Source organism: Salvia splendens, chromosome 1 (genome assembly GCF_004379255.2).
Source record: "Salvia splendens isolate huo1 chromosome 1, SspV2, whole genome shotgun sequence".
In the NCBI taxonomy this organism is placed as follows: domain Eukaryota; kingdom Viridiplantae; phylum Streptophyta; class Magnoliopsida; order Lamiales; family Lamiaceae; genus Salvia; species Salvia splendens.
Window position 1 is genome coordinate 37851431 of NC_056032.1, and position 22518 is coordinate 37873948.

Genomic DNA, 22518 nt, shown 5'->3' on the forward strand with positions numbered 1-22518 from the left:
GTGTATATATGTATTTTTGGGTTGTTTATGTATTAATTTTGTGTTTTTATTTTGCTTTTTAATTTATTATTATTAAGTCTATTCTAATATTATGATTTTAGAAAGATGTAATTCAATTCAAGCTTGAACACATTAGAGTACAGTTGCAAGACTGAACAGATCAAGGATGAGATGGATGAGATGCATCTTATTTAGAGAGCAGCCAAAGACACTAGAACAAAAAAACAAAAAAACAAAAAAAAAAAAAGCAAAGACACTAGAACATATTCTTTTTAGTTACATAATCTCAATTCCATTATAGCACTACTAGGGTTGCACGACGGAATATTTTTTCGTCATACAGTTTTAAATAGTTAACTGATTAATTAAAATAAGAAATAATATAACTATATGATATTTAAAAGGGATATTGACACCTAATATCATGGAACTTTCAAAAAGTTGAGTTTTTCCTACGAACTTTGAAATTGACAAATAATATCACGAACTTTACCCCGAGTTTGTTATTTCCCACTAATGAAAATATTTTGGCTATATTAATAGATTGAAGAACAATTTTGGAGGGTGTGCTTCAAGAAAAACTATCTTCAAAAATTGAAAAACTTGAAGCTCTCGAAGTTGTTGTCGAAAAATTACAAAACAAAATTCGTAAAATAAAATTATTTGCCGAAATTTTTTCATTGGTGGGAAATAACAAACTCAGGGGAAAGTTCGTGATATTATTTGCCAATTTCAAAGTTCGTGAAAAAAATCCAATTTTTTTTAAAATTCCATGATATTAGGTGTCAATATCCCTAACAAAAATAGAAAAACATACTAGTATATGATAATAATTCAATAAATATATGCTCCTCAATTCATTTTACAAGACATAAAATTAAACATATTTGAAATGGAATCAAGACAAACACAATTATTTGGACAACGATAAAGAGACTATATCAAGTGTTGACACTTTTGAAAAATATATTTTAAACAATCCTTCATATTTCTCTACTAAAAATAATGTAAATCACACTTTTAACAAAATAATAAATCGATAACTCATAATATTCAAAACGTCAAAATTATGACCATAAAAAAATCAAATGATAAACTACACAAAAAACATGACATTAATTTGTTGAATTAACACTATTATATTAATGAATAATGATAGCCCTTTTGAACGTTTGAACATTTATCTTTATTTATTGCACTTTTAAATGTGGCTTGTTGGAACATGAAACATCTATACTATTTTTTTTTGCTACTTTACAATTCTCAATACCGCAAATTTTCTTTTTGTAAAAATATACTTAATATAATATACTATATATTTTACTCAGCATGATCACCTATAGATAAGATAATTAGATTCTATATATAAAATCAGTTGTATCCCAGAACAATTAAGTGCTAAATCCTAATTTCAAAAATAGTATTATTAGTAACCATAATTTGGTAGCGGACTATTTTATTGTGTTTGAACAACTAATTGTTTGATCAACTCGATTTTGGTAGGTTTAATTATCTCACTGAAAATATACATATTATGCACCACTTATTAATTCATCATAAGAGATAAAATATTATTTTTTGTGTGACACCACTGAATATAATTATAGAGCCAGTAACAATATAAATATACAAAATTAATAAATTATGTAAAGATGAAGATAAATATTTTGCATGTTTCAAGTTAAGGATGTTACAGTTCTTCCATCTCTAAGAATTGCAAGAAATATTAAGATAAAATTCTTGAACCATATACACGCGGCACTCTAACCATTGTAATCAAAGAAAAAAACAACAAATGAAATGGAAACTACAATCAAAATTATAAAATAAACCGAACTATAAATCTAGTCGATAAAAACCCTCTTTCCGCAAGACAAATTACATCACGGTTAGTACTCTCGAATTGACGTATTATTCCAAAGACGAAACGACTTCCTCCTAACGTATATAATATCTCAAACCCGCTAGGCGACGATGAACTTGATGGAGCTCCAAAAATTGAGCAATACAATGTTCCTAAAATATACAATAAAATGTTGAGAGCCTGAGAGAGAATGGAGAATGCTTTTGTTGGTCTGTAATTCATCCACAACTCTATGCCTTTTATAGGAGGAAAATTAGGATACGAGAGATAATGGAATTAAAACATCATAAATTATAAAATTAAGAGAATAGAGGTTACACATTTTGTTAAATGCTCATTATCCTATTTAAATATTTGTAATTGCTTACTAATTGTAGTGCTTTAAAAATAAGTCAATGAATTTAATAATTTTTATTTATTACATTTACATACCTTGCATAAAATAATTATTCAAATTCTTCAAAAACTTGTCTTTTATATATGTATAGATAGACTACTGAGCAATAGATGAAACATAAACATGTGCTACACGAGGACTAATGACATGCTTCATCCGTTGGTTGGACATCAATTTCCACAAATTTGATAAGCAAGTACACATCCTATATACTCCCTCCGTTCCGCACTACTTGCACTTATTTCCTTTCTGGGCGTCCCAAGTTATTTGCACTCTTTTCATTTTTAGTAACAATTTATACCTACAGCCGTAATTGTTGACTTTGTCTATCACTTATTCCTTAATCTCCGTTCCCAAAAGGAAATGTGCGAGTAGTGCGGGACGGAGGGAGTATTATTATATCTTCGTCAATTTAGAATATATAGAATAGAATGACTTTGTTGGAATAATTGAATGAACAATTACATAAAGTTCTCTGTGATGATTAACCAAGAACGAAGGAGAATGAGCAAAAACTGTAGAGCGGAAGCGTACCTTGATCCATAATGAATTGAAATGCGGAATTGCTTTGCAGCTGCTATGGATCTTCCAAACGATCAGAGACGTCCTTCACAATAGTCTGCCAAGAGAATACAGAGATATTGAACGTTCTTCTGACGTATGGGGACTATAACCCTAATCTTATATTTATATAAATATAAGACCCTTTATTTTTTATTATGTCCCTCATTAAATAGAAAATCTCATATGGTATCTACACTTATTTCCATAACGAATAAATACACTTTTAGCCCAAACTTAATCTTTATTGGATCACTTTAACTGAGCAACTGAAAGATAGCCATACACATTAAATTAGTAATGTGGAAACCCGAATTTCTAATAGACTTTCCAAATGATTAAACTAAACTAAAAGACTGAAAAGAGAAATAGAATTATCGATTTATCAAGTGAGTTATATCGGAAATTGGGTATCAACACTAAATCTTTAGAGAAATTAGTAGTATTTACATTAAGCTAGGAATTGTTTTTTAATTTAAATTAGTACAGATATAGTGTATAAATCCAAAAAAAAAAACCTATGTGTATTTTCCTCTTTTCCTGGGTGGAGGGATGCCCGTCCCTCCCTGTCACGCACAATGCACCCCGCTGCCATTTCGTCTAGTTTGGACGCGCCTTGAGGCTTGCTACGGATGCCCTTAAATCTTAACTCATTTTAGTTTTCTTTTAATTTATATAATAATTTAGAAGTCGGTTTTTTTATTCTGGCTTTGAGCTATTGTACATTGTGATTGCGAATAATTTTGAGCATTTTTCAGTTAAAAAGAATAAAAAATATATTAAATTTATTATCTATCAATTTTTCATTATTATGTATGTAAATAAATTTAAGATGACCCTATCCATTTCTTCCGTAACATAAAAAATATAAGGGTGATGTTAAATGGTCATAGTATGGCCGGCCATAAACTTAAAATATTAATAAATATTTGTGTGATTAATGCTAATTCAACAAAATCGATGCACATCAAAAAAGAGTAAACATGTTAAGACTTTTATGCCCTTTACTTAAAAATAAGATACGAATCTGGCTGGGGATCGACCCCAGAATCTCTGGTTCTGTAGATCAGCGCCTTATCCATTGGGCCACAGAGTCCTTGTTGATGGTTACAGCACTCATCGACTATCAGACCTATTAAAACAACCATTACTTTACTCCTAATTAAAGGTGTTAGTAGTATTTGTTAAGTACTGATTCACCCAAAATTCATTTGATCATTTTGCTATTATTAAATTCGAAATACAGAGTGTAGGATTTTTTAAAATTGGAAAATAAAAAATTCTCAAATACACGCTATTTTTCCAATTTCGAGAAAAATGAGTATATTATTGTTTTCATATTAAGCCTAAACCTTTTAGAATAAATTTCGTTTCATGTTTATAACTTTCCCTTACGGCATCAGCAACGCAACACCCTCCTCATGCCCCATTGTGTGACGAAGTTGTTGGGTTACAAACTCATCCCACCTTGGATGAGGGAGGAAGATTGAAAGGTGTATATAAATCCTATTCAATTCCAATTTATTTGAGACCTTTTGCAAGTGACCTTTGAGCCCTTTTGGGAGTGGCCCCAAAAACAAACAAATCTGTGTGGCTTTGACCAAAAACGGACAATATCAAACTAATGTCGTAGTCGATACTCCTAACAAGTGGTATCAGAGCCCAGATGGCTATGGGTCGGGCCTGAATGAGCCCCAGTTAGGGTCGTGCCTGACCAAAAGGGACAATATCAAACTAATGTTGCAGTCGACACTCCTAACAAGTGGTATCTGAGCCCAGGTGGCTATGGGTCGAGCCATGAAAGACTCGGGTTAGAGTCAGGCCCTGGATGACCTAGGGGCCAGGGTTGGAACGACCCATGTTCGTGTTGACTGCGTTCCCGATGTGGTCTCGATTTGAAGGGAGGTTTGTTGGGTTACAAACTCATCTCACATCGGATGAGGGAGGGAAGTTGGAAAGTGTATATAATTCATGTCCAACCCCAATTAGTTTGAGGCCTTTTGTGAGTGACCCAAAAATAAATCCGTACGAGTTTGACCCAAAGCGGGCAGTATCAAACTAATGTTGCAGTCGACACTCCTAATAGAAGTGTGGACGTGACGCTTAAAGGCATCATTTCTTAGTAGTTATTTTCGAAAAACATTATTTGAGTATCATTTGAAAACGGTTATATTTTTCTTTTCTTTTATCTTTTTTAGGTTTCACTTTCTTTTTATAAGTTCTACTCCATCTGTTACAATGAAGATGAATCACTTTCATGTCTTAATAAAGATGATTAACTTCCGTTTTTAGTATATCTAGTAAAAATGAATTATTTCTTAAACAAAAACATTTTTATATCTTGTCTCTGGTTAGAAATTTGGATTTCCACGTGATTAATTTAATTTGTATTACCATCTTCAAATCCGACGACTCACGCTCTCAATCCCTGTGGAGTGCCACTTGAAGGCCATCGTGAAATCTCAGGTAAGTAATGGGTTACAAGTACTTGGGCCATCGCATAATATGTGGGTAAGGTGCTTAATTCAATTAAGCTGAGCCCAATTCAGATCGGCCCACAAATAAATCCCACAAAAGTTTGAGATACATTTGGGCTCTAGGTCTAAAGCCGTAGTTTTTTTTAACCATGTAAAAATTTTTATTTCAATTGTCTATGCTCTAAAATATTAATGAAATTCATACTAATTTTTTAATTATTTGCAAATGTGAATTGGTAATGTTATAAATTTAACTCTATACACGAGTTTCAATTAAATGTATGTTTGTATCGTTTTATCATCTAAAATCTTGATCCAGTAAACAATCTTACACATGTAACCTTTTGTATTAGTATTACGAACGTTATTAAAGTAATAGAATAAATCATCTCTTGTTCCGTACATTAACAATTAAGAAATCAAAGTCATGAAATGGCGAGCGAGACAAAATAATAAATGGATAAATGCATGGGAACTATATATTCTTCTGGAAGACGGTCTAAAATTTGGATTTCATGCAAATAAAAAATGGAAAAAAAGAGAAGTTTGAAACCTTTTAGATCCTTTATTCCATCAATCAATATTGAGATTGCTTTATTCTTTGGCCTCTTTAAGAAAGACGATCGTAATAAGCTCGATAGCCTCACCAACAACACACACACACTTCCCAATCCCTTCAAACAGACAGACAGTCTTCTCTCTTTTCAGTCTCTTGTGACTCTCTCTTTAACACTTCTTTTCTTTTCCTTTTTCTCTTTTTAAGGCTAAGTCCCGATTCATATAATTCATACTACTAATAAAGTTTTGTATTGCTCTTCACTCCTCATTACTCATCAAGTCATTAACTGCAATTTTGTTTCAAGAAAATTAAATTGAATGATCTCAAGTGACCTTGTAATTAATTCATTATTTCTGCCTCAAATATTTGTTCTTACTTTCCTCAAAAGATATGCAGTCTAACTTGCTGGTATATATATATTGTTCATCAAGGCCACCTTTATCCCTTAAAAAGAGAAAAAAAGCTAGAGAGACAAGTTATCTTTGCCTCACATGGCCTCCACTTTTTACACTAACATTTTATTTGCTCTTTAAAAATAAAAAAACTTTAGCATACATACAAAACCAACAATAACAAGAAAGGCACAAAACCAATTCACGTACCCCTTTATCACCCTTATTAAAACCATAGACTTGGAAGCCACATATATCCTCATCACTTCCTCCCATTTCAAAATCACAACATTCATCTTCTTCACACACACACACAACAAAATTATCAAAAAAATTGCAACAACATATTGTCATTTAAAGATTAGTGATAATAAAAAAAATGAGAAGCGGAGGTTACACCCTTCACCATTCTCTAACAGTTGAAGCCACGGCCATCGTGAAGCAAGCGGTGAGCCTAGCCAGGCGGCGCGGCCACGCTCAAGTGAGCCCCCTCCACGTGGCGAGCGCCATGCTGGCATCTCCGGGGGGCCTGCTGAAGCGGGCTTGCCTCCAATCCCACTCCCACCCATTGCAGTGCAAGGCCCTCGAGCTGTGCTTCAACGTGGCGCTGAACCGCCTGCCAAACTCGGCCTCAGCCCCGGTCCTGGGGCCCCACTCCCACCTCCCGTCCCTCTCCAACGCCCTCGTGGCGGCCTTCAAGCGCGCCCAGGCCCATCAGCGTCGCGGCTCCATCGAGAACCAGCAGCAGCCCATCTTAGCCCTCAAAGTGGAGATCGAGCAGCTCGTCATCTCCATCCTCGACGACCCCAGCGTCAGCAGAGTCATGCGCGAGGCCGGCTTCTCCAGCACTCAGGTCAAGTCCAACGTTGAGCACCACAAGTCCTCCTCCCAACCTCCCCCTCCTCCTCCTCCTCCCGCTGCCACCACTACTACTACTACTCAATCAACAAAAATCTTGCTCCCTCCGGCGAATCTGAGCCTGTTCCGGGATGAGAGCGGGGGAGATGTGGCGAGTGTGGTGGAGGTGATGTCGAGCAAGAGGACGAGGAACGTGGTGGTGGTGGGGGAGAGCGCGGAGGCGGGGGAGGGCGTGGTGAGGAAGGTGATGGAGAAGTTCGAGAGGAGGGAGGTGCCGCAGGAGATGAGGACGGTGCAGTTCATCAGCGTGCCGCTTCTCACGCTCCGGGATATATCAAAGGAGGAGTTCGAGGAGAAGCTGGGGGAGCTGAGGTCGCTGGTGAAGTCGTACGTCGGGAGAGGAGTGGTTCTGTATCTTGGCGATCTCGACTGGGTGTCCGACTTCTGGTGCAAGTACGACGCAAGGAGCAACGTGTTCTACAGCCCCGTGGAGTACATGATTATGGAGCTCAGCAGGTTGGTCTGTGGAAGCAGCGGAGACCGTCTCTGGCTGATGGGAGTCGCCACTTTTCAGACCTACGCCAAGTGCACGACTGGCCGCCCTTCGCTTCAGACGCTATGGTCGCTTCATCCCCTCACGCTGCCGCTCCAAACCACCTCCTTGGCTCTTGGTCTCAGCCTTGACAGTGGCATGCATGATCAAATAAGCAACGTCGATGAAGGCTATGACTGGTCGTTGGGGATGAAGAAGCACTTGGTCTGCTGCTGGGATTGCGCAGACAGTTTCAAGAAAGAAGCGCAAGCTGTAATCAGCGGCGGAGGCGGCGACGCGAGTTCAACGCTGCCGTCATGGCTCCAGCAGTACAAGGATGAGAAGAGAAAGGAATTAATTAGTTTCAATCAGGTTAGATTTCTACTTTATTCAATTATTATTATGTAGTAGCAGTAGCTATTGGAATATGGATAATCCTGATAATACTATACTTTTGTTGTATAGGAATCTGACAAAGTAAAGGATCTTTGCAAGAAATGGAACTCAATATGCAGCTCAGTTCACAAGAAACCCCATTTCCTCGAAAAAGTGATGAATCTATCGTCGTCGTCTCCCTCCTCATCCACCTCAACCGATCACAAAAAACGGAACCTTCTCAACTGGCCAGGGATATTGGATTGCGACGCAGAAGTTTCCAAGCCACCAACAGCAGTGAAACCCGAACTCCTATCAAACCCTAATTCGAGCCCCAACTCAGCTTCCTCGAGCGAAGCAAGCGAAGATATGAAGCTTCTTCACAAATTCGAGGAGCTAAATTCGGAAAATCTCAGGATTCTCACAGCTGCATTAGAGAAGAAAGTGCAATGGCAGAAGCACATCGTTCCCGAAATCGCGACGGCGATCCTTCGGTGCCGGTCGGGGACGACGAAGAAAGGCGAGGGCAGGAAAGAGAGCTGGTTAGCTTTCTTAGGAGGCGACGATAACGGCAAGGAGCTGATGGCGAAGGAGATCGCTAAGGTGGTGTTTGGATCCGAAGACGACTTCGTCGCCTTGGGAATCAGCCGCTTCTCGTCTCCGGCGTCGAAGAGAGACGATTCGACGACGGAGGAGGTGGGGAGCGGCGAGAAAAGGGGGAGAGACGAGCATGGAGGGAGCGTATACGACAGATTTGCCGAAGCGGTTGGCGATAATCCGAGGCGGGTGTTGTGCGTGGAAGATGTTGATGAGATGGATTACGGCAGTGTGAAAGGGTTCGAGCGAGCCATGAGAGACGGCGGCGTTTTGGTTGAGGGCGAGTTTTTGCCGCTCAAGGATGCTATCGTCGTATTCAGCTGTGCGGCGGCGGCGCATTCTACTCCGGGTGAGAGAGAGAGAGATGAAGAACAAGAGCAACGTGGAGCGTTGGATTTGAATATTGCGACGGAAGATGGGAGGATTATGGATTCGGTTGACATGCAAGTGGTGTTCACTATCCAAATATTGTAAATTAGCTAGGTGAGAGAGAGAGAGAGAGCATGCACTAGTGTAATTTCACTTTCTCTGTGGGGGTGATTTTTTGTTGTATTTTTGTTACTGAATGTTTTTACTAGCTAGTTGATCTTTGACATATGGGGTTGAGGGTAAAGAAGTTGAAATTGTAATGTTGATTAACTCTAAATTTAAATTAAGATGTGCACTACTTCTTTCTATGCACCTGCCTATTTATTCCCGAACGATCAACCAATTATTTCGATTGCATCTCCTCATATATGCTTTTAATGACGTCTACAAAAGATTCATATAAATATGGCACATTTATATATGCTTTTATTTCACATACAAAATTTTAAATGAATTTTGTTACTTATAAAAATAGTACTCCCTCGAACATCACTAAATTCTCTAACACGTATGCATAATACTTACTATCCCATCTGTCCGTCTCACTTTGACTCAGTGTGAATTTTAAGAAACGTGCCGAAAGGTGGGTAAAAAAAGTTAGTCGCGTGCGAGTCTCACTGTTATATACTCCTATAATAAAATGTGAGTGTAGTGATTTAGTGGAGAGTATGCTCCACTTATGAAAAATGGCAAAAAAAATAAATGAAATTTTAATCATGGATTGACTAAAATGATAAATGTGGACATTATTTAATGGATGGAGTATAAGATGTCCTAATTTTATTTACAAATTTTTTGTAGTCCCTATATAATTCTAAAAAATGTTGGCTATCATTCTTGGAACATTTTGGCATGAGAATACAAACTTAAACTTCAATATTTAGTACCCAATCTATGAAAAGTACTTTTCTAGTACCTCGAAAAAATATAATCAACGGAAAAATATTTAGCGAAATCTCACTTTGATATTTTAACTAAAATCTCTATTTAAACGAAGAAGTAGAAAAAAACCGCCATAATTTGTGAAAGGGTGCCAATGAAGCAAATAAAAGGTAATAATATCCCTTTTTCAATAATAAAGATAAAGAGGAAAGTCACAATTTAATTTATTGCTTTCATGTAGTGTTATTTTTTTAAGTTCACACTTAAAATGGTACCAATATTGAAATTAGAGCTAGAATTGAGTCACAAAAATTAAAGAGCATCTCTACTTTGGAGTAAACAAAATTAAAGAATATAATGAACCCTAAACTTTTGTTTTAGAACCAACAAAAGTGGTCCTAATCAATTCGAATGATGAACATCGATCATAGTAATAATACTTTTATCGAAAATATTTACACACAAAAAAAAGCGTGGGGGCCATCGAACTTTCTTCTTTTTCTTTAATTTATCCTTTCTACAAAATATTTCTTCTTCTTCTTTTAGGCAGGGGCTATTGCGTGATTCAAATATTTGAAGTTCATATCGTATACTATATGTTTGGAAGTTGTTTTATGTATGAATAAAATACATTGTCTGTATTGAACTTACCATTATAGAATTTGTAGTATTAATATTCTCATACAATTAATAGGATCTATTAAATTTGAAAATGTGATATATCATAGTAGTAGTATGTATGGGTTTTTCTAGCTCTAATTTCGTAAATCAAGCTAGAAAGTGTCACGCCAGTTATATAAGTCTCATAAAATTTAACAAAACATGACTATCATTAAATTTAAATAATTTGCATTTCCAAATATAATACGACAAAGATAGGGATACATACTATTCTATGATTTAATTACTCGATACCAGAAAAAAAAAATCAGCTCCAATTGATGCAAAATCTTTACGACGATATTGTGTAGTCATCGTCTAATTTTTGTATCTCATGTCATATTATCTATCATCTTTGTTCATCCATCAATATAGTTCATTCATACATACACTAAAATATCAATTCTATAAAATGCCAAAATTTTTATAAAAGCATATGGTTTCATTCTTTTGAAGAAAGTCCCTTCATTCAGTCAATTGCTTGTGATTTGTCTGTTTTAAATGTGGCCAAATATCATAATCAATCATTTCTGGACACTAATAATATCCTTTTACTTAGCAAATAATGTAGTCAATAATTACGTAGCAAATAATGTAGGAACTGGATTCCTCTCAAAATCAAACTTTCATAAATTATTGGAGGTGATTGGCGGTTGTGTATGTCATCAGCCGACATGACCTCGAGCTTTGCTCCCATTATTGGTTATGCACTGACTCACATATCATCAATATTTCGAGACACAGAAATACTAACTCTAATTTATTCTTGTATTCATTAATCAATCTTAACTTTTCTGAATATGTTCGTATTATAATTGGTTTTGTTAACATTTAAATAGTTTTTCCCTTTATTATTTTATTTGTTAATCAATACTTTTGATTGAATAGCACTCTGTGTCCAACATGGTTAGTGAGGTCCTCTTTTAAGAACGAATTTAGAAAAAAAATACTCTCTCCGTTTCTTCATAGTTCAGGCAAAACTTTTTGGCACAGAGTTTAAGAAATTGATGTGTGTTAAATAAATAGATATAAAAGTAAGAGAAGGAAAAAAATAGAGAGGATAAAATAGAAAGTGAATAAAATAAGAGAGAGTAAAGTAAGAAAGAAAAAAAGTTACTATATAGGGAAATGACTCAACTATGAGGAAACTTCCCAAAATAGAAAAATGACTCAACTATGGAGAAACGGAGGAAGTAGTACTTCTTCCATCCCAATGAAGATAACTCCTTCCTTTAGCGACCCGGAATTTTATGTTTTTATTTTGTGTGTTTAGTGGAGAAAAGGAATAAAGTAGAGATAAATGTGTTCTCAATTTTAGTAATGAGTCATCTTGGTTGAAACAAACCAAATAGAAAATTGAGTCTCCCTCCGTCCACGAAAAATAGACAAAGTTCAAAAAGGAAAGTTTTCAACCAATACTAACCCTACACACCATTCTAAATATGGACCCCACAATTCACTAACATTCATTCCGCTACTTTTTCCCTCTTTCTCTCTTACTTTTTCGTATCTCTTTTGCTTTACCAATTATACATTAAAACTCGTGTCGTTCACAATCTTGTCTATTTTTCATGGGCGGAGAGAGTATTAAATAGTTAAAATAGAGAAAAAATAAAGTAGATAAAAAAAAGAAAATAAATAAATAACTTGATTATAGTGGAACATAATCAATAAATACTTAGTAAGTTAATATGGTGAAAATGAAATAGAATATAGAATAAAATAAATAAATGAAAGAGAAAATAAAATAAAAATAGTTAAAGAGAGTAAAATAAAAAGAAAATAACGTAAAAAGGGTTTAAATGTGTTAAATTTTGTCATTACAAAATGACTAGTGGAACAACTAATATTTGATACTTTTACACCCGAAATTATCCAATATTCCTAATTATCTAACGTTCCGGCTTGTTTACGTAAGATTTGTGGAATAAAATATAAAAAAAGTTTGTCAATTTAGCATTTGTCATAAAAAAAGTTTATTGTGGAACAATTGCAAATTTTTAAAATTTCATAATTTGTCATTTAACTTTTAATTGGTGTAGGATAAATCAAAATTTAATTAAAATTTGTAATTTTTTATACAATTAACACAAAAAAATTAGGGGAATTCCCATGGTAGAGCTCAATGCGGTAAATAAAGAAAATAAAATTTGAACAAGTAAAATAACACGGAGTATGTTTAAATTGTAGATATAAAAGGAACAAGTAAAATAAACATATCACATATGGAATCTAAAAACAATGATTGAAATAGGATCTTTTGTATATATGATTAAATTATAATCATAAGTAGCCGTTCAAATAGAAAAAGCAAAGATCTGAAAACATATAATCTAGAAATGATTATCAATATGGAAAATCCCAAGAAAAGCATAAGGCACCACTAAATATACCTTTCCAAGATTTAATATTTTCTTTTAATCCAACCATCTTCCACACACTCTCCAACTTTTTTTTCATTCTTCATGCTAACTTATCTTCCAACTCTCTGTTTCCCCTTCAAACCATATTTGAAAAACTTATAAGCCTATAAATTCGTTGATAAAATTAAAAGTAAGATAATTTGCCTTTGAACACTCACTTCATCATTATGCATCTCAAAAGAGGTAAATCTATGTGTGTGTAGCTTTTGTATGTGTGACAAAAGGGGTGGGGAGTAGCATTAGCATGGAGACAAAGTTTCCACACATTGATCTTTTGCAGTCTTTATTTAGGAAAAGAAAAGTGAGAAATGGTTCTTTTAAATAGGGTCACCATCTAATGCTTTCATAAAGCTTTTCCCTTTTCTTTCTATTGCAAGTGATTTTTGCATGAAAGTAAGGGTTGCCTCGGATCTCCAACCCCTCTTCCATCCATCAATTACCCCATTATATACTTTGTATCTCTCTCTCTCTCTCTCTCTTTCTCTCATGTAATCTAGTATAAACTCGCAAATAATGATGAATGCCTTGGATCCCACAAATCATATCACCATTACTATATATACATTTTTGTGGATAAAAGCTTAAAGAAAAGGATAAAGAAACAATCCATATTATGTTCCTGATCAAGGTAGGGCTGATGACCTTCTGGTCAAAAAAGAGTATTTCAAACACATAAAAGGTATCAAGAATGTTTTTTCCCCTTTTTCTTTTTGTAATTCTTTTTCAAATTTATCTTTGTGGGATTTGGGATGTAGTTTGATGATACTGTTCCCAATGATTGTTTGGTCATTCTAGCTTGTGCAGCAGGAGAAGATGGGGTGTGGGGTAGAGAGATAGAGAAAGAGGCATGTGCATCCCATATATACACAAGTACAAGGAACCAATTAATCCCATGCACAAGGAAAACTCAAGATTAAAAAAAAACTACTCCACTAAAAACACACTTTACACTGTTTCTAGCAGTGAAACTGAGCAAAATGTAACAAACATAGCAAATATCATACAGAATACTTTTAGCTTTTTGAGAGAATAAAATTTAACAAGATTATGTATATATCATCAATTCTAGGAGATGCATCAATGCAGAAGAATTGCTCAGACACAAAGTATCCCAAGTGTAAAATTAGGTAGATCACGGATCTTTCCCAAACCTCATTAGAGCATGAGTTGCCAGCATGGACGCTCGTCGTGTCGCCTCGATGACATGGCCCATGAGCGGTGCCTTAACCGTCTCTCGGTCCCACAATGGCTTCTTGTCCCACCTGTTACACCCTCAGTCAGGCAAGTTTTATCCCATGGCATTACATGAAACAAATTGAGTTCTTAATTAATATAAAAACAAATATATACGTACCGATCTTGATGAGCAACAACTTTGCCATCCTCTGTGTCCAGCTTGATGAGGGATATCATATTTATGTCTCTACCCAGGAACTTGTAATATTGTTTGTTGTCTATTAGTATCTGCATCCCAAACTTAATAAACATTAATATCACTAACAAAGGTTGATTTAGTATGTATTTTGTTTCTTTCTACCTCTGTCTTTCCGGGTGAAGTCTCCTTCTCTGTGATAGTGTAGTCCACAATTCTTGACTCACTGAAGATCTGAAGCAACATGAAGCATAGATTTCAGCACCTATTAATTGGCATTCAAATGAGAAAGAGGAAGATAGCTGTAGCAAGGACTTGGTTCCAATTCATGTGTGCTACCAATTTTTCAATTTGGAGAATCATAGATTAGGTAGGCAAGACTAAAATGCGGTGTTCGACTAATTTGAAACTTAGTGCGAAGAAGATAGAGTACAACCTTGGAAAGAGAGTAGAATGCTGATTTAATCTGCTTGACCCTACAATGCAACAAACAGAGAAGCTTCTTGGAGTTTCATAGATGACATAGGAAAGAAACGTATATAGCGTACGAGGTTGATTGAATATTAAAGGTTACCCGTGTGCTCGCATAAGGGGGTCTTCGAAGGTTGCATTAGGTGCATAAATTTCAAAATCTTTAGGTGTTGCACGGGATGCGTATCTGGGATGATTTAGACCAAACTCAATCAAAAACAAGCATGTATGTAGCTGGCTGCTTGATACGGGACCCCCACCAACGGCAGAGCGGCAGGCCGAGCTGGAGCATGCCGAGCTGGAGCATGCCGAGCTGGAGCATGCCGAGCTGGAGCATGCAGAGCTGGAGGCAACGACAGCCGAGCAGCACGACGCAGCGCTCCCGAAGCCGAGCAGCACGACGCAGCCGAGCAGCCCGCCGCAGTGCGGGAGTAACCGAAGTGAAGAACTAATTGTGTCGAAAAGATCCTTGAGGCCGAGAGACAAGCTCAAGGCGCCGAACAAGTTCACGAACTAGCCGATTCACTTTGTTCTTTTTTTTTATTATTTCCTTCCTTTTATGTTTTAATATTTTTGAAACTTTAATTTACTTACTGTTGAGTCGGGCCTGATTTATAAGCCCAGTTCGGGTTTTCTTTGCGGTTCTTTCCCGGATGAATTAGGTTACGTCGAACCGCCCTAGGGTTTCTAGTATAAAATAGGGTATTTCATCAACACATTATTTTATGAATGAAATATTTTCCCTACACAAATCTTGTGCCGCAAGTAATTTATTTCGTTCTCTTGGCTGCTGCGTGGAAGACGTCCACAAATCCAGCCAAATTCTCGAGCAATTCCGCAAGGTTGTCGTGGGAATTGCTCGCCACCCATCGAGAAGGAAGATCTCGGAGCCGTTACGGAGAACGTCCGTAACATTTGGTGCTTTCATCCCGAAAACTCAAAATCTACTTGGTTACGCAATCAATGTCGGCGGAATTTCCGCATGCAGAGTCCTCGTCGGGGCTGCAATTGGGCCCGGCGCGGCAGAGGATTCCTGGCGACGTCGACGGGAGACAGCCGCACGTCGACCCGGTCACGTTAGGGTTTGCACAGTTGAACGCACGATTTGATAAGATGGATCGCCGGATCGATAGCGTGGAGCGACGACCGCCGCCGCGGGCAGAGGGCCATGAGGCCGATTGGGACGACGCCGACCACACGTGGGAGGAGTACCGCGGGAATGGTCGGAGCGGTCATCTGGGTCGGGGCCGTGGTCGCCCTTATCGGGGTGGCCGTGGGGATCGTTTTGGGGAGGGCTTACTCCCGGGCCGGGGAAGCCGCCCTGGTCAGCACCGTGGCGACGCGGGGAATAGAACGGGTCGCCGTCGGGATAATTGGGACCTACCGCAACGCCACGAGGATTGGGATGATGAGACGTTCGAGGAGCGCGGGGTAACCTGCTGGGATCCGCCCCAAAGTCGAGAACGTTTTAACCGACAGGGGTCGGATTATTCTTCCGGCATAAAGATGGATGCGCCCCACTTTAATGGGGCAGACGCGCCAAATTGGATCTCTCGCGTGCAGTACTATTTTGATCACAAGCGAGTTCCGGAGGCGGAGCGCTTGCATTATGTAGTAATGCTTTTCGACCCGCCCGCTTCAGAGTGGATATTTAATTACCGGGAGACGAATGGCGTTGTTACTTGGCCAGAATTTTTGGCCGACGTCAGGCATCGATTTGACCCCCAAAGCTTCAGGAACTACACGGGGTTGATCGCGAAGCTAGTTCAGACGTCTACCGTTGCTGACTATCACGCGACGTTCGAACGATATCTTAATCGGGTTACTGATTTATCGGAATCAGCCTTGATTCCAATTTTTATTCAAGGACTAAAACAACCTCTGCAAGAAAAAGTAGAATTGCAGTACCCGGAGTCGTTGGCAGAGGCAATGGCTTTAGCCTTGCGTTTGGCCGCAACACACGAGGAACGCCAGCAACAGCCGCAATCATACCAGCGCCGTCCGTGGCCTGGCAAGGAGCAGCGGGCCGTTCCGGCCCCTGTTGCGACCCAAGCAGCCGGGTCCCACCAACAGGACTCGCTAGTTCGAGAAGGGGACAAGACACGGGTATACCCGGTTCGGGTGTCGAATGCTGAAAAATCGGAGCGCGCACGCCGAGGTCTCTGTTATCATTGCCCCGAAAGGTGGGTTGCAGGCCACGTTTGTAAGGTCAAGTTGCTTTGTTATATGGATGACGAGGGGGACGACCCGCAAGAGGCAGATGCGGATGACCAAGTACCCGGGGAGGAATTAATTACAGCAGACCTATCGCACCTTCACGCCTTGGATGGCCGGGGCAGCTCCAAACCGTTTATGGTCCAGGAGACGTTGGGGGATACTACAGTACGAGTTTTGATTGACACAGGAGCGACTCTCGACTTCCTCCATCCGCGGATTGCGGAGAGACTCCAATTGGAGTTGACACCGATTCGCCCATTTCGGGTCCTAGTCGGCAACGGCGCTTCACTACTCTGTACCCACATTTCCCGCTCTACAAAATTGACTCTGCAGGGTACCTTATTTTTGGTGGATCTTCATATCCTCGCCCACCATGGGCCGGACGTTATTTTGGGGATGAAGTGGTTAGAATCATTGGGGAAAGTTTCTGCGGATTTTGTCAAGAAGACGTTAGAGTTTACCCAAGAAGGAAAGGCGGTGTTCCTACGTGGCATGGTGCCAAGTCCTAAGCAGATTTCCTTACACTCCTTATCTATGTTGACGGCACAGGGGGCCGGCCACGAGTTATATGAGATTGTACCTCTCCACAGTGACGTGGGCCCTGCCGACCCCAGCACGCAAGAGGAGTTCCCCGCGGACCTCCCAGGGGATATCGTGGGGGTGTTGAATGAGCACCGTTCCGTTTTTGAGCAGCCACGCGGCATGCCCCCGCCGCGCGTTTTTGACCATCGGATTCATCTTCTGCCCAACACGAAGCCGGTCAATGTGAGACCATATAGGTACCCATATTTTCAAAAGGCAGAAATCGAGAAACAGGTACGCGATATGATGGAGCAAGGCATCATCCGGCACAGCCACAGCCCTTTTTCGTCTCCCGTGCTTCTCATCCGAAAGAAAGACGGAAGTTTCCGTTTCTGTATCGATTACCGGGCCCTCAATAAAGCTACTGTTCCGGATCACTTTCCAATTCCGACCGCAGATGAATTATTTGACGAATTGGGCAAGGCCAAGTATTTTACAAAGCTGGATCTTCGTTCAGGATACCATCAAATCCGTATGAGTGAGGCCGACATATTCAAAACCGCCTTCCGAACTCACGATGGCCACTTTGAGTTCCTCGTGATGCCATTCGGCCTCACGAACGCGCCTTCCACCTTTCAAGCGGCCATGAATGCTATTTTCCAGCCGTTGCTCCGACAATGTGTCATCGTTTTCTTCGATGACATTCTAATCTACAGCCCAACACTCGAGTCGCACGGGCAACACTTATCAGCGGTTCTAAAGCTGCTTAGCGAGAATCGATTCTTTGTCAAGCTTTCGAAGTGTTCCTTTTGCAGTATGACAGTCGAATACTTGGGCCACATAATTTCCGGGGGCCAGCTCAAAGCGGACCCCGCGAAATTGGAGGCAATGACAGCCTGGCCGAGGCCGAATACAGTGAAGCAGTTGAGGGGTTTCTTGGGGCTGACAGGTTACTATCGTCGGTTCGTCAAGCACTATGCCACGATCGCGGCTCCCCTCACCGATTTGTTAAAAAAGGAGGCATTCGTATGGTCCACTGAGGCCGAGGCCGCTTTTACAGAGCTTAAGTCAGCAATGACTTCGGCCCCGGTGTTACAGCTCCCAGATTTTAGCGTGCAGTTCTGTGTGGAAACGGACGCCTGCGATGTGGGAATCGGGGCTGTGCTAATGCAGCGTAATCACCCGATTGCGTTCTTCAGTAAGAAATTGGGTCCTCGTCGGAGGGTAGCATCGACGTATCATAAGGAATTATACGCTATTGTGGAGGCCGTGCAAAAGTGGCGTCAATATTTATTGGGGCGCGAGTTCATTATTCGCACGGATCAGAGGAGCCTAAAGGACTTGTTGCAACAGGTGGTCCAGACTCCGGACCAACAGCTTTATGTCCGGAAGCTTATGGGATACAAATTTGTGATCGAATATAAACGTGGAATCACAAATAAGGCAGCAGACGCCTTATCCCGTCAACACGACGCGTCAGGGGTGCAGACCGACGACCCCATGCCAGGGACCGACGACCAGCTGCTCGTATCCGTGGACCGACCAGTGCCGGAGGTAATGCGGGTGCTACGGGAGGAGACCGCTTCACTACCGGATTTGATTGAATTAGCGTCTAAAATTCAGTCTGGTGACGCCCCAGCACATTTGACGTGGGCAGATGGCCTCATATATTATCATCGCAGGGTGCTCGTGAGCGCGGAGTCCAGTACCAAGAAAGCATTACTACAGGAACACCACTGTTCGCCGTCCGCGGGTCACCCTGGCCACGAACGTACGTTCCGCCTTTTGGCGGCAGGTTTTTATTGGCCAAACATGCGCAAGGACGTGGTGACATTTGTGAATAAATGTGTGGTGTGTCAGTCCACAAAGTACTCGACGCGGAAACCGGCGGGGTTATTGCAACCGCTCCCGGTCCCCTGGCAGGTGTGGGAGGATGTCTCGATGGACTTCATCACCGGGCTCCCACAATCACGCGGTTACACGGTCATCATGGTGGTGGTGGATAGGCTTTCAAAGTATGCTCACTTTGCCCCCCTCCCCACCAAGTTCGACGCCCTTCGAGTAGCGCAGCTTTTTGTTAATACGGTGGTTCGGCACCATGGTTTTCCTAAGACATTGGTCTCGGATAGAGATTCGGTGTTCCTAAACGCAACCTGGGAGGAAATGATGCGATTGAGTGGAACCAAACTTCACTTCTCTACGGCTTACCATCCGCAGTCGGATGGACAGACGGAGGTCCGTAATCGGGGATTGGAGCAATATTTGCGCGCGTTTGCATCGGATAAGCCCTCGAGATGGACGAATTTTCTCCCGTGGGCGGAGCTAGCTCTCAATTGTTTTCACCATTCCGCGTTGGGCACGTCACCTTATCGTGCCTTGTACGGGAGAGAGCCTCCTTCACTTGTGGCGGCCCCGCCATCTGCGAAGACGCCGCCCAACGTGGCAGATATTATCAGGCAGCGAGGGGAATTATTGGTAACCCTTCGGCGTAACCTTTTGCGAGCACAACAGCGGATGGCGGATGTGGCGAACCGACACCGTCGCCACGTCGAGTTTGAAGTCGGGGATGTCGTCTGGCTAAAGCTGCAACCTTATCGGCAGCATTCAATAGCGAAGCCGCTATCGGCTAAGCTGGCCCCGAGGTTCTATGGCCCCTTCGAAGTGTTGGAGCGGATTGGGCCCGTGGCCTACAAATTGCGCCTCCCAGAGGGAAGTAGAGTCCACAATGTGTTTCACGTTAGCTTATTACGAGTGTTTGTGGCGGGAGACGGTGATGTCGACGGGGTGAAACTCCCGCCGGAGTTTGTTGGCGGTAGGCCAGTGGTCCGGCCGGTGGCCGTGTTGGAAGAGCGCGTAAGTTGGCGTGCGGGCCGACCGGAAAAGCAGTGCCTGGTACAGTGGGAGGATGATGCATCCACGCCAACGTGGGAACCGATCGAGGCGATTGCGAGGCAATTCCCGGAGGTTCGCCTTGAGGACAAGGCGATTCGTAACGGAGGGGGGGTTGATACGGGACCCCCACCAACGGCAGAGCGGCAGGCCGAGCTGGAGCATGCCGAGCTGGAGCATGCCGAGCTGGAGCATGCCGAGCTGGAGCATGCAGAGCTGGAGGCAACGACAGCCGAGCAGCACGACGCAGCGCTCCCGAAGCCGAGCAGCACGACGCAGCCGAGCAGCCCGCCGCAGTGCGGGAGTAACCGAAGTGAAGAACTAATTGTGTCGAAAAGATCCTTGAGGCCGAGAGACAAGCTCAAGGCGCCGAACAAGTTCACGAACTAGCCGATTCACTTTGTTCTTTTTTTTTATTATTTCCTTCCTTTTATGTTTTAATATTTTTGAAACTTTAATTTACTTACTGTTGAGTCGGGCCTGATTTATAAGCCCAGTTCGGGTTTTCTTTGCGGTTCTTTCCCGGATGAATTAGGTTACGTCGAACCGCCCTAGGGTTTCTAGTATAAAATAGGGTATTTCATCAACACATTATTTTATGAATGAAATATTTTCCCTACACAAATCTTGTGCCGCAAGTAATTTATTTCGTTCTCTTGGCTGCTGCGTGGAAGACGTCCACAAATCCAGCCAAATTCTCGAGCAATTCCGCGAGGTTGTCGTGGGAATTGCTCGCCACCCATCGAGAAGGAAGATCTCGGAGCCGTTACGGAGAACGTCCGTAACACTGCTCATCACTTCATTCATAACTAGCTAGAAAGCATTAATCAACCTAAACAAAAAACCAAAAGTTGAGTCTTTATATTTCAATGTAGAGTGATGAGTTATGTGCATCATGATTATGCCACTTATTTGGTTTCTTCTTATTGATAGAAAACTCTGGTAAGTATTAACAACCAAAGGCTCAATTATGGCCACCAATCTTGTGTCATACAAAAAGGACTCAATTAAATCCGGTAACAAATTGCATACGATCCTTGCACACATATTCAATCTTGTTTCTAATGTTACTTAACAATCTGAGAAATGGTTATAGATATGACTCTACTATAGTTCAGCCGTCAGCATACGTGGCATAAGATAGGAGGACTCAAAAATCAATTAAGCAAAGACAAAAAAAAAAGAAAAGGAAAAAGTTACTCACAAATTGAGAATATGAGGGAGTATATCATCCGAAACAGATTTTGATGGTTTCTCCTCACTAACTTCCTTCCTCACTTGATCCGTCACGCCCTCTTCACCCCACACACACACACACACAAATAGAGATTATCAAAATGGAAAAACAAACTTCAAACAGCAAAAAGAGACTTGGTTTACTACCTTGTGGATTTTGGCCCATGTTGAATTGAGAATACGATGCGACAACAAAGAATTTGCTTGGAGCTTTAGGAAGATGATGAAGTATGGTGTAACAATTGGTAAACCATCTCTAGGCTTCTACTACTGCCACGTGGCAAGTTGTTGGCCATTTGGACACACCCTTTTTTATATGGGAAATTGCATCTCACCTTACTTATAAAACTTCATCCCTTTAGTCAACATATTAATAACATTTCAACATCTAACCGTTTTTATTAGTAAATACTATCAAGATTTTCTTTTCATTTGTTAGTAACCTAATATACTTAAAAACTGTTCCGGCTCAACAATATCTAGACTTTTCTTGATACTATGATGGAATTGACTATGATAGGAATGAAATTATAATATTTTTGCATTTTCATTTCATTATCTCATTCATTCTATTCCATCGTACCAACCAAATAAATAGAATAAAAATAAGAATCATATTTCATTTAATCATACAAAAAAGAACCTAAAGATTTGCTCAGTTAGGAAGTTCAAATAGTACTAGAAGTTTTATTTTCGTAGCAAGAATAATGATTAAATAAGAACCTAAAGATTTGCTCAGTTAGGAAGTTCAAATAGTACTAGAAGTTTTATTTTCGTAGCAAGAATAATTTGTTCTTCACTATATATTGGTTGCTATTAGAATACTTGTAGACAGCTTCAAGTTGAGGCAATTACTACAAAATAG

General features: G+C 40.2%; 2 protein-coding genes across 3 annotated transcripts; one reads left to right on the top strand and one right to left on the bottom strand.

Moving 5' to 3' along the window:
- The first annotated feature begins 6465 nt into the window (after positions 1 to 6465).
- LOC121799858 (protein SMAX1-LIKE 3-like) lies at positions 6466 to 9289 on the top strand. Its single transcript, XM_042199368.1, has 2 exons — positions 6466 to 8012; positions 8106 to 9289. Exons 1-2 carry the CDS (start codon positions 6630 to 6632, stop codon positions 9084 to 9086), a joined length of 2364 nt encoding a protein of 787 aa, XP_042055302.1. The 5' UTR covers positions 6466 to 6629; the 3' UTR covers positions 9087 to 9289.
- A 4567-nt stretch (positions 9290 to 13856) lies between these two features.
- Positions 13857 to 22001, bottom strand: LOC121749424. Of its 2 annotated transcripts, XM_042143995.1 has the most exons (7): positions 21801 to 21999; positions 21622 to 21712; positions 14893 to 14976; positions 14755 to 14794; positions 14484 to 14552; positions 14301 to 14410; positions 13857 to 14208 (listed from the first exon to the last, which is right to left on the bottom strand). In XM_042143995.1, the coding sequence occupies exons 1-7, from the start codon at positions 21817 to 21819 to the stop codon at positions 14079 to 14081; spliced, it is 543 nt and encodes a 180-aa protein (XP_041999929.1). In that variant the 5' UTR covers positions 21820 to 21999; the 3' UTR covers positions 13857 to 14078. The 2 variants fall into 2 exon arrangements, with proteins under 2 accessions (XP_041999929.1, XP_041999932.1); XM_042143998.1 differs by lacking the exon at positions 14893 to 14976 and having other exon boundaries at positions 21801 to 22001.
- Between the last annotated feature and the right edge of the window lie 517 nt (positions 22002 to 22518).

Coding starts and splice junctions, on each gene's coding strand:
- LOC121799858 (XM_042199368.1), top strand. CDS start 6,630: ATGAGAAGCGGAGGTTACACCCTTCACCATTCTCTAACAGTTGAAGCC. Junction 8,013..8,105: donor AATTAATTAGTTTCAATCAG/GTTAGATTTCTA, acceptor TTTGTTGTATAG/GAATCTGACAAAGTAAAGGA.
- LOC121749424 (XM_042143995.1), bottom strand. Junction 14,795..14,892: donor CCCCTTATGCGAGCACACGG/GTAACCTTTAAT, acceptor GTTGCATTGTAG/GGTCAAGCAGATTAAATCAG. Junction 14,553..14,754: donor CATTCTACTCTCTTTCCAAG/GTTGTACTCTAT, acceptor ATGTTGCTTCAG/ATCTTCAGTGAGTCAAGAAT.